Raw genomic sequence first — 13,064 nt, forward strand, 5'->3', positions numbered from 1 at the left:
GCCAAGCATCCCTACTCTGCATGAGGCTGTTTTTAGGAACTGAGCTACAACCCTGAGCAAACAGCTCCTGAGCTGGAGGACTGTGGGAGACGAAAGGGGATCAGGAAAGACACTTGGACAGGCGCTGGCACCAAATGAAAGCCTGGTCGGTGTGAGCAGGTTTATTACTACAATGCAGCACAAGTGTGAGTGTGTGAAGAGCCCCAGGCAGGGAGCTCCCACCCTCTGCCCGCCCACCCAGAGCACCGGGCCCAGGGACGGCTCTGCCAGGTGGTGCGGGGTGTTCTCTCTGGATGGGGAAGGGGAGTGGGACGGTCTCTCCAAGGTTGGGGTGCCGTGAGCCGCGGGAGCAGACGCAGGTGGTGCTGGGGCTCTTGATCGCTTAGATGTTCGGGTGGCTGCCCAGAGGGTCCGTGCCCCCCACCTCTGCTGTCAGGGGCGCAAGGATGGCTTGAACGCGGCAGTCCCTCTAATAGTAGAGCTCTTGATCCCACCAGCCTGGGAGAGAGAGAGAGGAGACTCAGGGCTGCGGGACGTGGGTCACAGGCACCAAGGGCTCAGAGGTATGGATCAATGGATGGTCAAGGGCTTGGAGGTCAAAGGTCAAGGGCAGCTGTTCTGAGGCTGTCCCAGCACCCCCAGCCCCAGGCCCTTGGTCTCCACACTCACTCCCTGGGCAACAGCGAACTCCCAGTTTCCGAAGCTCATCATAGACGAAGATGAGGAGGCCGAAGGGCATGGGGACTAGCCACCACTGGTACCTGAAGGCCCAGGCGAGATGACAAGGTGAAGGCTACGCTCAACTCTGTGTCCCTGTGCCCATCCCCCTACTCGCAGCTCCCAGCCCCTCACCGGATGGGCATGAAGTTGAAGATGTTGGGCATTCCGGGGCAGTAGCAGAGGAAGCAGCCAATGCAGACCTGGAACACGATGGCGATCACCAGGATCCTGTTCCTGTGGGCGGGTGGGGTGGACAGGCTCAGACCGGGGGGTTCAGGACAAGGACAGGCTGCAAGGAGTGGGGACCACATGTCATCAGCAGCAGGGAGAGCAGGGAGATGCTTCAAAGTGGGCTCGGGTCCTGTCCCATCTCCCCTTTGGTGGATAAAAACGGAGGGGCCGGGGTCTGCGGAGGCAGGTGGTGGGAGCTGGAGCAGGGCTGGGAGAGGAGTGCCGGTGGGGGTGGGTGCTGGGCCAGCTGGGGACACCTGAAGAAGCCCTGCTGGAAGGCGGAGAGACGGCGCGTCTTGCGGATGAGGACATCAGCGATCTGGCACATCTCAATGCTGATGAAGAACACGGTGTAACAGGTGTACTGCTGGTACAGGCGCTGCCCGAATGTCTGCAGCCAGAGGGGAGGAGAAGCAGCCTGAGCTGGGATGGAGACGGCCTGTGGCTGTGAAGCCCTCCCATCAGAGGCTGGAGTGGGGAAGAGGAGGGAGATGGTGTCTCCCTCCTCTCCCCGGTTTGCTGGACCCTGGAAGTTGGGAGGGGGAGTGGCTGGAGATCGTGACCTTGCAGAGATTAGACATCACACCTGGGCACATGGGAGCTCAGGCCTGTCGCTCTCACGATGAAGAAGCACTACAGCCTTTCCCGCACACGGGAAGGCACCTGGGAAAAGACAGTTGGACTCCTAGGGCCGAATTTGCAAAGTCCAGTGAATCCGGCGCCCGGGCAGATGGCCAAAATGAGTGACGTGGGCCAGAAGGGCCTTTGGGGAATAGGACGCATGCCCCATTTAAAAGGAGCAACCACTACTCAGACCATTTCTTCAATGTAACTGTTTATAATACCAACTAATTGTGAGGAACACGCACTATGCTTCAGGCCCCACGTGTTACACATGGATTACTGCACTGAATCCCCCCCAAAAATCCTACAAGGAAGATGGGGTGGGCCCCAAACCGCAGTATCCTCAACATTCTTGGAAGGGCTAGCTAAAACACAGCCATCCAGGCCCCACGCCCAGAGGTCTGCGGTGGGGAGTGAGGATTTGCCTTTCGAACGAGTTCCCAGGTGATGCTGTTGCTGCTGGTGGGAGGACCGCACTTCGAGGTCATGGAGGCAGACAGCATTTCCACTTACAGATGGGAAAACCGAGGCACAGAGAGGCAGAGCAACTTGCCCAGGGTCACACAGCTGGTGAAGAATGCTGGCAGGCCATGAATCCAGGCAGCCTGGCTCCCAAGGTCTGCATTCCCAACTGTGACCATCAATGTTTAAGGGGAACATCCTGAACTGTCACAGCACAGGGCAAACTAACAACCCCTGCTAACCAGATCTCGACTCTCCGGGCTCCAAACCTTCATAGGCAGCCACGCAGGCGAACACTCTGTAAGTGATGCCGCAGTCACAGTGACAGCATCGGGATGCTGTCCATCCCAGAGATGACAGGCCACTGCTGGGCGAGGGGCTGCTGTGACCGTCAGCAGCAGGAGGGTGGAGCTCAAAACAGTGGTGGGAGAGGCCCCAGAACCCGCACAGAGTCTGGGTACCTGGGATGCCCCGGCTGAGCTCCATCACATGTGGACAACTGGAAATGAGGGAGCCACGGGACAGGGGTGAGGGGCCGGGGCTCACCCACTCCTGGCCATAGCTGTCCTGCAGATCTTGTAGGTGGTGGTTCTCCCAATATGGTCGCAGCCCCACACACAGCAGTGGGAACCAGCCCTCCTGGGCCATGGCCGTGAAGTAGTCAGTGAAGCCAGCAAATGACTGGATGGCACCTGAGGGACAGGTGAAGTGACATGGGGAGGCAGAGATGGAGGCCTAGACAGGGACATGGAAAGACAGGGACACAGAGATATGCCACAGAGAGAGGGTCAAGGACACAGGATCACAGACAGACAGTGCCAGACACAGAGAGATACAGAGACAAGGATCCCAAGAGTGATCACCAGGGGATGGAAGAGACAAGGCAGAGAGAGACAGAGAAGGGACACGGGGATCACAGCAGACACAGACTCAGGAAACAACAGGGACCCAGGATTGAATGCCAACCCCACGATGCAGAACAAGCCACAGCTCCGGTTAGAGATGCCAGGGCAGGCGAGCAGCCCTGCAGGAAACCCGAGGGTCCCCAGCCCCACAGGCACTCACCGATCTGGAAGTAGGAGTAGGCAGCCAGGGGCTCGTTGACCAGCCGGTCACGCTTCGGGTTCCGGGGACGGAGATGCATGATGTCACTCTCTGCCTTCTCGTATGCCAGGGACACGGATGGGAACTGGCCGGAAGCGGAAGGAGTCGGGGTTATGGGTTTGCCCATCCCCTATATGTCCAAGTGCCCTCCACCCCGGCAACCCCCCACCCCAGTGGAGAGAGACAGGACTGAGCTTGGGAAGCAGGTGGCCGTGCAGGCACACTTGCCTGGACAGCACAGACCAGCTGGCCCCCAACAAGGCCATGTTGCCATGTCCCTCCACAGCTGTGTCCACATCTAACCAGCCGTTCATCTCCATCGGAACATCTGCGTTTACCTCCACTACCCACCCCCTCCTCCCCTACTGTTTGTTTGTCCTTGTCTCTGGTCTCTTTCTCTGTGACTGTCTCTGCTTTTGCATCCCTGTGTCCCATCTCTCCCCGTCACTCTCTCTGCATCTCTTCCGTCTCTGTGCTCCCCGCCACCTGTCCTCCCCATCCCCCACCCCATCTGTCCATCACAGCAGAGTGGCCGCAGTGTGGCCTAGTCAAGAGCAGAGGCCCTGGGGCCCCGGACTGCCTGGGCTCCAAACCCAGCGTGCAACTCATTTGCTGTGGGACCAGCCGCTCAAACTGTCTGTGCCTCATTTCGCTCGTCAGTAAAATGGGGATGACAAATAAATAAAGCTGCTCCCTAGAGTGTTTCTGAGGACAAAATTAAGGAAATTAATGCCAGCCTGGCCCAGAGAAGACACTAGGCGAGTGCTGCTGAATAAGAAAGTCAACATGGCCATGCCCCCGGCTGCATTCATGCCTGTATCTGTCGTTCTCTGTTTGTCTGTCTGTCTGTCTGCCCTGGGGCCTGACAGCATCTGTCCATGGCTGTTGAGGGATATCTGTCTGTGATCCAAGTGTCACCAGAGATATGTGTGTGTGTGTGTGTCTGAGGGTCCTTATCTGAGTCTGTAGGTCTATGCCGACCTGAGTGTCCACCTGTCCACAGTACAAAACTGTATAGTTTTGTCTGGGACCACCCGCCTGCCTGCCTGCGTGTCCCCGTCTGGCTGCCTTTGCACACTGCATCCAAGGGCATCGTCCATGACGTCCGTGGGCAGTCAGGGGTCCGTGGGCCCCACGCAGGGTTGGGGGGGGCGGGAGACTCACGATGTCGGTGCAGAGTTCTATGAAGAGGATGGTGATGCAGCCGAGGGGCAGGGGCACGCTGACGGTGATGTAGATGAGGTACGGGGTCAGCTCGGGGATGTTCTTGGTCAGTGTGTAGGCGATGGACTTTTTCAGGTTATCAAAGATCAGCCGGCCTGTGCGGGGGGTGGGGGGGAACAGCGGGCACCTCAGCCTCCTCGCCACCCACCGCCTCCTGCGCCCATGTCGCCTCCCCGTGGCCCCCATCTCCACCCCAGCACAGACCCTGCTCCACGCCTGTCACAATGGAGGCAAAGTTGTCATCCAGCAGGATCATGTCTGCTGCGTTTTTGGCAGCGTCCGAGCCAGCAATGCCCATGGCCACGCCGATGTCGGCCTTCTTCAGGGCTGGGGAGTCGTTCACACCATCCCCGGTCACAGCCACAATGGCACCCTGCGGGTGGGGGCAGGGGTGGGGAGTCAGGGAGAGGCCTACCGAGGGCCAGCCTAGCACACTGGGCCGCCTCCCTCTGCAGAGCCATACCAGGCGCTGGCAGCTCTCCACGATCACCAGCTTCTGCTGGGGACTGGTACGAGCAAACACCATCTCGGGGTGAGTGCGCAGCGCCTCGACCAGCTCTGATGGGTCCATGTCCTTGAGCTGCATGCCATTGATGACGCAGGCACGGGCATCCCTGGGAAAGGGGGGTATCACCAGGGTCACTGTCTACGCGGGCTGTGGGAAGAACCACGGGGAGGGCAGCAGCGTCCTTACTTCCTATTAACTTGGTCCACAGGCACACGGAGGCGGGCGGCGATGTCCTCCACAGTCTCACTGCCTTCTGAAATGATACCCACACTGGCCGCGATGGCCTTGGCTGTGATGGGGTGGTCACCCGTCACCATGATCACCTGTTGGGGAGGGGACCATCAGACCCCTGATGCCTTCAGTGCAGCCCACTCCCTGCCCTCCCTGGCGGACCTCTGCTGATGACCCATTCGCTCATTCAACCACTGAATGTCAGGGACAAAAGAGACAGACGAAAATCTCTGTTCTTGTGGAGCTGACCCTCTAGCGTGGGAGACAGAAGAGACACAAATTAAGGGGACGAATGATACAGCATGTTAGGAGAGGGGGAAAGTATGCTGAGTAAAGGAGATGGTAAATGTTGCGTGGAAAAAGTGGTGTCGATTTTCAGTATGTCCAGGGAAAGCCTCATTGAGAAGGTGACAACTGAGCGGAGGTCTGAAAGAGGTGAGAGAGCTGGCCACATGACAAGTGGAGGGAAGAGTGCTCCTGGCAACAGGAACAGCCAAGGTGAAGGCCTGGGGTGTGAACACTCGTGAACTGTTGGAGGAGCAGTGGGGAGGCCAGCACACTAGAGAGCAGTAAATGAGAGGTGGGGGGCTAAGGAATCAGCTTAGAGAAAGGTAACAGGGCCCAACCCTTATAGGGCTTAGAGACCATGGGGAGGACGTGGGTGTTGTTTGCCCAGCCTTGACTCCCCAACTCTTGATTTGTCTATCAGGGACCACCCCCTTCCCCCAGGGTTGAAGTAAGATCTCTGGCCAAGAATGGGCAAGTAAGCCCAGAGCTGGTCAACCAAGGTATCCCCATCCCCCAGCCACAGTGACTGGGTTCAGAAAGGAACCTGGGCACCAATCTGGGACAACAGCAGAAGAGGCACTCTTTTCTGTGGAGTGGCTAAATAGGTGGGATGTAGGTTGGAGCTTCTGGGGGTGATCATCTTTCTCCACTCAAATAAAGGAACTACTTGAGAATAAAGCCACCAGAGAGAAAAGGAGAACTGAGACATGGAGAAAGGCAAATTCCTAATGACACTCAACTCCTAGATCCAGCTATACCTGAAGCTTCAGTCCCCAGAACTTTTCAGTTTTGTGAATCAATATAGTCCTTTTTTGGTTCAAACGACTTTCAGGGAGTTCTCTGTCACAGGGTTCCTTGCCCCCAGATACCGTCATCGTCTGTTCTCACCCCTGCCCACTCCTCTCCCTGGTTGCATACCCGGATGCCTGCCGTGCGACACTTGAGCACAGCGTCAGGGACGGTGGCCCGGGGTGGGTCTATCATGGATACAAGTCCCGCAAAGCACAGGCCACTACTTGGAAAGTTCATGGCCTCCACGTCGAAGGCATAGCCAGGCGGGTAGTCCTTCTCACTCAGGTACAGCTGGCAGAAGCCTGACCAGAAAACAGGGAAGTCAGAGAGAAGTCCTGGGCAGACCCTTGCCTAGCACGGCCAGGTGACGGGCAGAATCACCAGGCCCCTCACACCAAGCGCCTGCAGATACCTGCCTGACCCTGTCCTGAATCCTTCACGTGATCAGTCTGTCCTCACCACCAGCCAGGGAGGCTATTAGCACGCTCATGTTGCAGATAGGGAAACTGAGGTCTAGAGAGGGAACAATCCTTGCCAGCGGTCCCACAGCAAGTAAGATGAAAGATCCAGAACTGAACCACAGGTTTGTGCCTCCCAGGGTTGAGGCAGAGCTTAGGGAAGTTTAGCAGTCCGGACAAAATATTCAGGGAGGTCAGAGGTCAGGACAAGGGCTGGAGAGTCTGGAGCTGAGGCAGGGACTGGGGAGGGTCAAAGGGTCAAGAGGAGGACATTGAAAGGTGGAAGTAAAAGCGATGGCAGGTCAAAGCTGGGGCAAGAGCTGGGAAAAATCAAGGGATGTCAGGTCAGGATAAGGAAGATCCCAGGGAAAGGACAGGTGGGGAGGGCCTGGGTCAAGGTAGAAATTGAGGATGGGAAGGGGTCAGCATTGAGACAGGGAAAGTCAAATGTGAGTGTGTGCACTTGGACAGGTTAGCTGTCAGCCAGGCACCTCAAAGGTCATGGTCAGGTCTGGGCCAGGAAAGTTGGGCAGATACTGTGCTGGTTCCTCCTCACCCACAGGTTTACCATCTACTGTGGGGGCTCACCGAGCCCCAGGGGTCTCACCAAGCACGCGTTCACCCAGGCCTCCCAGGCTAAGGTAGGCAGTCTGGAAAGCCTCGCGCCATTGCTCGTCCAGTGGCAGCTCCTGGCCCTTGATGAGGATGGAGCTACAGCGTTCCAGCACGCGCTCGGGGGCGCCCTTCATCACCAGCACGTGCCGGGGGTCCCGCGGGTCCTCCAGTGTGTGGATGGACAGCTGCAGGCGAGGAACGGAACGGTGGCTCGGGGGCGGGCCGGGGACGGGGCTTGGTGAGGGGCGGGGCTGACGGCTAGAAGGTGCCGCAGGTATAGACTCGGGCGGGTACTGTGTGGCTGGGATGAGGCGCTTGCGTGCTGAGCAAGACCTTGGTGGGGATTGAGGGTTAGGGGCGCAGTAAGAAGCCTGGGGGCTGGGAATGGGCAGAATTAGGGTCGGAGTTGGGCTGGGGCGGGATGTGGATTGCGAGCTACCCCACGTAAGGCCTAAGAGCTGGCGGTGAGCCCCCAGCTAAGTGACTGTGCGAGTCCCCCGACCACACGTGGGAAGCGGCTGTGGGAGGGGCGGAGATGTGGGTGGGTGGAGAGGGAGGAAACAGAGAGAAGCCCCGCGATAGGCCAGTCCGGAGTGTGGGTGGGGCCTGAGGTGGGCGGGGCCGCCCCCTTGGCGGGGTGCGGCGCGGCGGGCGCACACCTGGAACTTGTTGGTGGAGTTGAAGGGGATCTCGCAGACTTTGGGGAAGCGCTCGCGGTACCCCATGGCATTGCCCAGCGTCAGCTCCGAGAACTTCAGCAGCGCCGTCTCGGACGCGTCCCCGATCACGATGCGCTGGAAGCGGGGGCCGGTGTCAGGGGCGAGCCTGGCTGCACCATCTCCCGGGTTTCCCCGGAGTCCCCGGGAGTCTCACCTTGGGCACCGGCACCGCGTCCTGGCCGGACTTGAAGGCAGCGCGGTTGCACAGGGTGAGCACGCGGCATAGCGCCCGCCAAGTCTCTGAAGACTGGTCAAACGTCTGCCCTGGAGGCCAGGCGTCCAGGCTGGGACCAAGCGGGGCGGGCCCCAAGCCCGGAGCAGCATTCTCCCATACCAGAAGCGAGCCTCTCCCCCCTCGACTCATGAGAAGGTCCCCTCCCAGACCCGGTGGGACCCAAACCTCTCCTCATACCCCGGGGCGGAGCCTTGTCTCCAGAGCCAGTATTGAATTTCCTAGGACCTCTGATACCATGCGGCTTTGCAGACCTGCAGCTTCATAGACCCTGTGCCTGATCCGGAAGGAGCCCCTCTCCATCCAGGCAGAGCCCTCCCCAGAGTTCCCTTCCCAGTCTGCCCTCTACCAAATCCTGGCCCAGCCCGGTCTCCGCCCACCGCCACACCTGACTGGTCTTCCGTAGTGTCCGCAGTGTGGATGTGGTTGTCAAACCAGAGATGGGACACAGTCATGCGGTTCTGAGTGAGGGTCCCTGTCTTGTCCGAGCAGATCACTGAGGTGGAGCCCAGTGTCTCCACGGCTTCCAGGTTCTTGACGACACAGTTCTTGCTGGCCAGCCTCTTGGCTGTCAGGGACAAGCAGACCTGTCAGAAGAGGCGAGAAGTCGTTAGGGGGCGCAATCCTTGCTTCTAGTCCTCCTTCCCTTCTCTCACAGCGCAGGGAGCCTTGACCCCAGCCACCGTACTATGTACACAGCAACCCTCCCCAAAACCCATGCTTTTCTTGCCTCAGCCTTCTTCCCAGCCTGTGCTTGCCACCTGGGGTGCCTCCCCAGTCGGCCCGGATGAAGGTAGCTCACTAGGCCCCTCACTAAGTTGCCGGAGCTGAGGTTCTCTAAGTTCTCTCAACAACACAACCACACCGAGAAAACAAACATCCTCCGAGCCTTCTCTGGGGCTGGTCTTGCCCTGGGTGCTGACTGCGGAGGGCTGCCCACGCTGGGTCTCAGCCTCCTCTGGTCAAGGACAAGGCCTGTTCACCTGTGAGTCCTCAGCATTCAGTCTAGGGTGAGGCCAGAGGGGCCTCGGTGAGTGGTGGCTGAGTGGGTGGATAGGTGGAGAGAAGGGGAGCGGGGAGGATGGCTGAGGGAAGGCACAGGCGGGCAGGTGAGTGGGTGGGCACGGCTGGAGATGATGGAGGCAATCCTGGGTGAACGCACAGATGGATGGATGAGCCTTTTGGCTCTCTGCACCTCTCTTCTGTCTCCCCCACTCACCGTGACAGTGGCCAGCAGCCCCTCGGGCACATAGGCTACCACGATGGCCATGAAGAAGACCATGGCCCGCAGGAATGTGTAGCCAATGCACATGGCCACCACAAAAAATGTGGCGCCGAAGAGGATGGCCAGGCCAGCAATGATGTCCACAAAATGTTCGATTTCAATAGCGATGGGCGTCTTCTCATTTTCCACTCCTGATGCCAGTGACGCAATGCGCCCGATGATGGTGCGGTCCCCCGTGTTCACTACCAGGCCTTGTGCTGTGCCTGCAACGGGGCCGAGAGGGCGCCTCAGGGCACGGCAGGTGGCAGCAGGGCTGCGTGCATCGTGGGAACTGAAGCGGGGGGCAGTGACGGGAGGCGGGGAGGCGGTGTGGCTCAGTAGCGGGGGAAGAGGGGCAGGGCAGACAGCGTGGTCAGCTGGGGGAGGCCGGCCGGGGCCTCACGGACCCTCAAGGCACATGGTGGAGAAGAAGGCGATGTTGCGGGTCTCCAGCGGGCTCTCGTGTGTACACTCGGGCGAGCGGGTCTGCGGCTCAGACTCTCCGGTCAGTGAGGAGTTGTCCACCTTGCAGCCCTGGGCCTGGAGGATCCTGATGTCCGCAGGCACTCGGTCCCCGCCTTTCATCTCCACTAGGTCGCCCACCACAAGCTGATCCGCGTTGATCTGGAACTTGTCCCCATCTCGGATCACAGTTGCTTGCTGTGGGGCAGGGGCACAGGGTTGAGCTGGGCAGGGGATGGGGGTGGAGGTTGCGGAGTGCAGGGGGAGGTGGGGAGGGGCAAAGGGGGAGCATTGAGAACCCAAGGGGCAAGCCGGAGGCCATGGGTGCAGAGCAGCTTGGGCCTGGTGGGAGGGCCCACACAGATGCCAGGAGCCTCCCTGTGCCCCCTCCCCCAAGTGCAGACCCGAAACTGAAGTGACCGGGCTGCAGGACACACCTGGGGCACCAGGTTCTTGAAGCTGGCGATGATGTTGGTGCTCTTAAACTCCTGGTAGTAGCCAAAGCAGCCGGTGACCACGACCACGGCAATGAGGGCCAGGGCCAGGTACAGCTGGGTAAAGGTGGGCAGGGGGCCGGGTGGGTGAGAAGGGGCCCGAAGCTCCCCGCACAAGGGCCCCTGCCTGCTCCCTGTGCCCTGGTGTTCTTGGGCTCACCTGGGGGTTTTCCCTGCTCTGCTAGAAAGTCACATGTTCCCTGGGGCCTCTTCATGTCCCATTCTCAGCTTCCCTGTATTCTCAGTGTCCTGTGTCCTTGTCCCCTGTGTCCCATATTCTTTGCATCCCGTATCCTGTGGCTTTGCCCCGTGGCACGATGCACATTTTCCTGTGTCCTCCAAGTCTTGTGCTCCACATGTCACTGTCCTTTGTCTCCCCATGTTCTCATGCCCTGTACCCCGTGCTTCAGGCTTCATATTCTGTGTTGTCATCGTCTGCTTGCTGTCCTCTGGGTGCCCTAGGCCGTGTCCCCATTTCCATGTTTGTGTGCTGTCAATCTTATGCTTCATACCCTGTAGGCTCCATGATCATGTTCCAAATTCCAAGTCCCTATGTCCAGTGTCTCCCCATGTCTGTGTACCTCTAAGTCCCCATCCTGTGTCATATGTCCTGTGACTTTCAAATGCCTGTCCAATACCACATGTCCCTAAGTCCCCATGTCCCTTATTCCGACCTCTTGTCCTGCGTCTCAATATTCTCTGTCTCTGTGCTTCCTTATCTGTGTTCTGTCTCTCCTGAGTCTTGTGTCCCCAATGTCCCCATGCCCTTGTGTCCCATGTCTGAGTCCCATGTCCCCTGCGCCCTTGGTCTGTCCTATGTCATCTGTTTCCCAGTCTCCTATCTTAAGGATCACATTTCCATGTCTTTGTATCCTCACCTGTGTCCACCATATCTGAGATACATTCTCCGGGTCCCCTGTGACCTGGGTCATTGGGGCTGCCCCACACCTCAGTGTCCTTCAGCGCCCATGACCCATGTCTTGGCTGAATTTCCACATCTCCATATCCCCATCCTGTGTCCCTTGCATCCTGAGTCCATGCCCAATGTCCTCTCTCCTCCAGGTCCCCGTGTCCCATATCAGCCCACAGCACCCGCCACTCACATTGTCATCGGTGGTGAGGTCACCCTCGCTGGCCTGGATGCCAAAGGCGATGAGGCAGATGGCGGCAGCCACCCACATGAGGCACTGCAGACCACCTGCCAGCTGCCGGGCGAACTTGACGTACTCGGGGGTGCCCCGCGGTGGCCTCAGAGCGTTGGGCCCGTCCCGCAACAGCAGCTCAGCGGCCAGGCCAGCAGACAGGCCCTGGGGATGGGGTGGGCGGTCATGGTGGCTGCTAAGGGCTTTCCTTTCACCACACGCTCCTCCATGAGGGAAGCTCTTCTGCCTCCTTCCCTCTCTCCTGCCCCCTAGCCCCGCCGTCTGTCTTGTTTCTCTTCACTTCTGTGTCCATCCTCACCTCCGTCCTGCCCCTTCCCCCTGCCCTCCACCGTGTCTTTCTCATCTTTCCGCCTGGCTCGCTCTCCCTGTTGTCTCTGCTCTGTTTCTCTCCCTTACCTGCCCCTGTCTCTCTGCCTCTTTTTATCTGCTTCTCCTACTCCATCTCTCTCTCTCTGTTTGGCTCTTTCCCTTTCTCTCTAATGCATTTCTCCCTTTTTTCCCTCTCTCTCTCCCTCTCTCCCCTTCTCTGCGCGCCCCCCTCCCTCCGCACCCAGCTCACCTTGGTTGCACTGGTCTGATATTTCTGTTCCAACTCTGCCACGGACAGCTGGTGGTCGTTCTGCGGGGAGGGGCGGGACACTCACTGTCCCGCTCTCGCCAGCCGCGCTCCTGCCCCCCGCCCAGCCCCCAGCCCCACGCTCACAATCTCCATCTCCTTCTTCATGTTCTCCAGCTTGTCCTTCTTCTTGCCTCCTTCCTTGCCCGCCTTCTTCTTGCTCATCTTGGCGGCCATGTCCCCACCAGGGCCAGGACCCAGCTCTACCGAGTACATCTCGTAATTCTCCTGGGGATGGGAGGAGGGGGGAGGCATCAGATCCCACTGGAACTCCTGCCTCCAGCCTCCATCCCCCCGACCCCTGACTCTGGGCCTCACTCACTGCCTTCCCCATGGTGCCCGGGGCAGCCACTCTCCTTTGCTCGGACAGAGCCTAGGGTCTGGACCAGCCCTGATATACCCGGGGAGGGAGGGGGTGGAGCAAGACAGGCCTGATTAGAACTGATTGCGGGGCTCCTTGGGGTGACCTCCAGGCCTAAGCAGCTCGGGCATTAACTACTGGGCTGCCCCAACCTGCCCAGACCCATCTCTACCTGCCACTGAGATCAGGGGATCTCTGAGTAGGTCCATGGTAACAACAAGAATATCAAGCGTATGGTGCTCATTGTGTGCCAAGCACTGGGCTGAGGGCTTTCCTGTATTAACTAATGGAACCTCCCAACAACCCTCTGAGGCGAGTACCATTCTTACCTCCCCCTACCATAGTGATGGGGAAACTGAGGCGCAGGGAAATTAAGTCACTCGCTGGTTGTCCCCAAGCTAGCATAGGAAAGAGTCGGGACTCAGAACCATGTAGCTGGGCTGCAGTGTCCTCTTCCAGACCATACTTCCCATGTCCGACTCCTGGAGGGGGAAGG

General features: G+C 59.0%; 1 protein-coding gene across 2 annotated transcripts; it reads right to left on the reverse strand.

Moving 5' to 3' along the window:
- Positions 1-469: 469 nt before the first annotated feature.
- Positions 470-12,541, reverse strand: ATP4A (ATPase H+/K+ transporting subunit alpha; the record flags this gene model as incomplete). Of its 2 annotated transcripts, none has more annotated exons than XM_080829241.1 (22): positions 470-498; positions 670-761; positions 853-954; positions 1,209-1,342; positions 2,584-2,729; positions 3,103-3,226; positions 4,306-4,460; positions 4,570-4,738; positions 4,856-4,979; positions 5,060-5,196; positions 6,311-6,486; positions 7,250-7,442; positions 7,917-8,051; positions 8,131-8,240; positions 8,597-8,795; positions 9,428-9,696; positions 9,880-10,132; positions 10,372-10,485; positions 11,532-11,735; positions 12,151-12,210; positions 12,295-12,435; positions 12,530-12,541. In XM_080829241.1, the coding sequence occupies 22 exons, from the start codon at positions 12,539-12,541 to the stop codon at positions 470-472; spliced, it is 3,078 nt and encodes a 1,025-aa protein (XP_080685367.1). The 2 variants fall into 2 exon arrangements, with proteins under 2 accessions (XP_080685367.1, XP_080685366.1); XM_080829240.1 differs by having other exon boundaries at positions 4,829-4,979.
- Between the last annotated feature and the right edge of the window lie 523 nt (positions 12,542-13,064).

The sequence above is a fragment of the Martes martes genome (assembly GCF_963455335.1).
Source record: "Martes martes genome assembly, chromosome: 17".
Taxonomy (NCBI): domain Eukaryota; kingdom Metazoa; phylum Chordata; class Mammalia; order Carnivora; family Mustelidae; genus Martes; species Martes martes.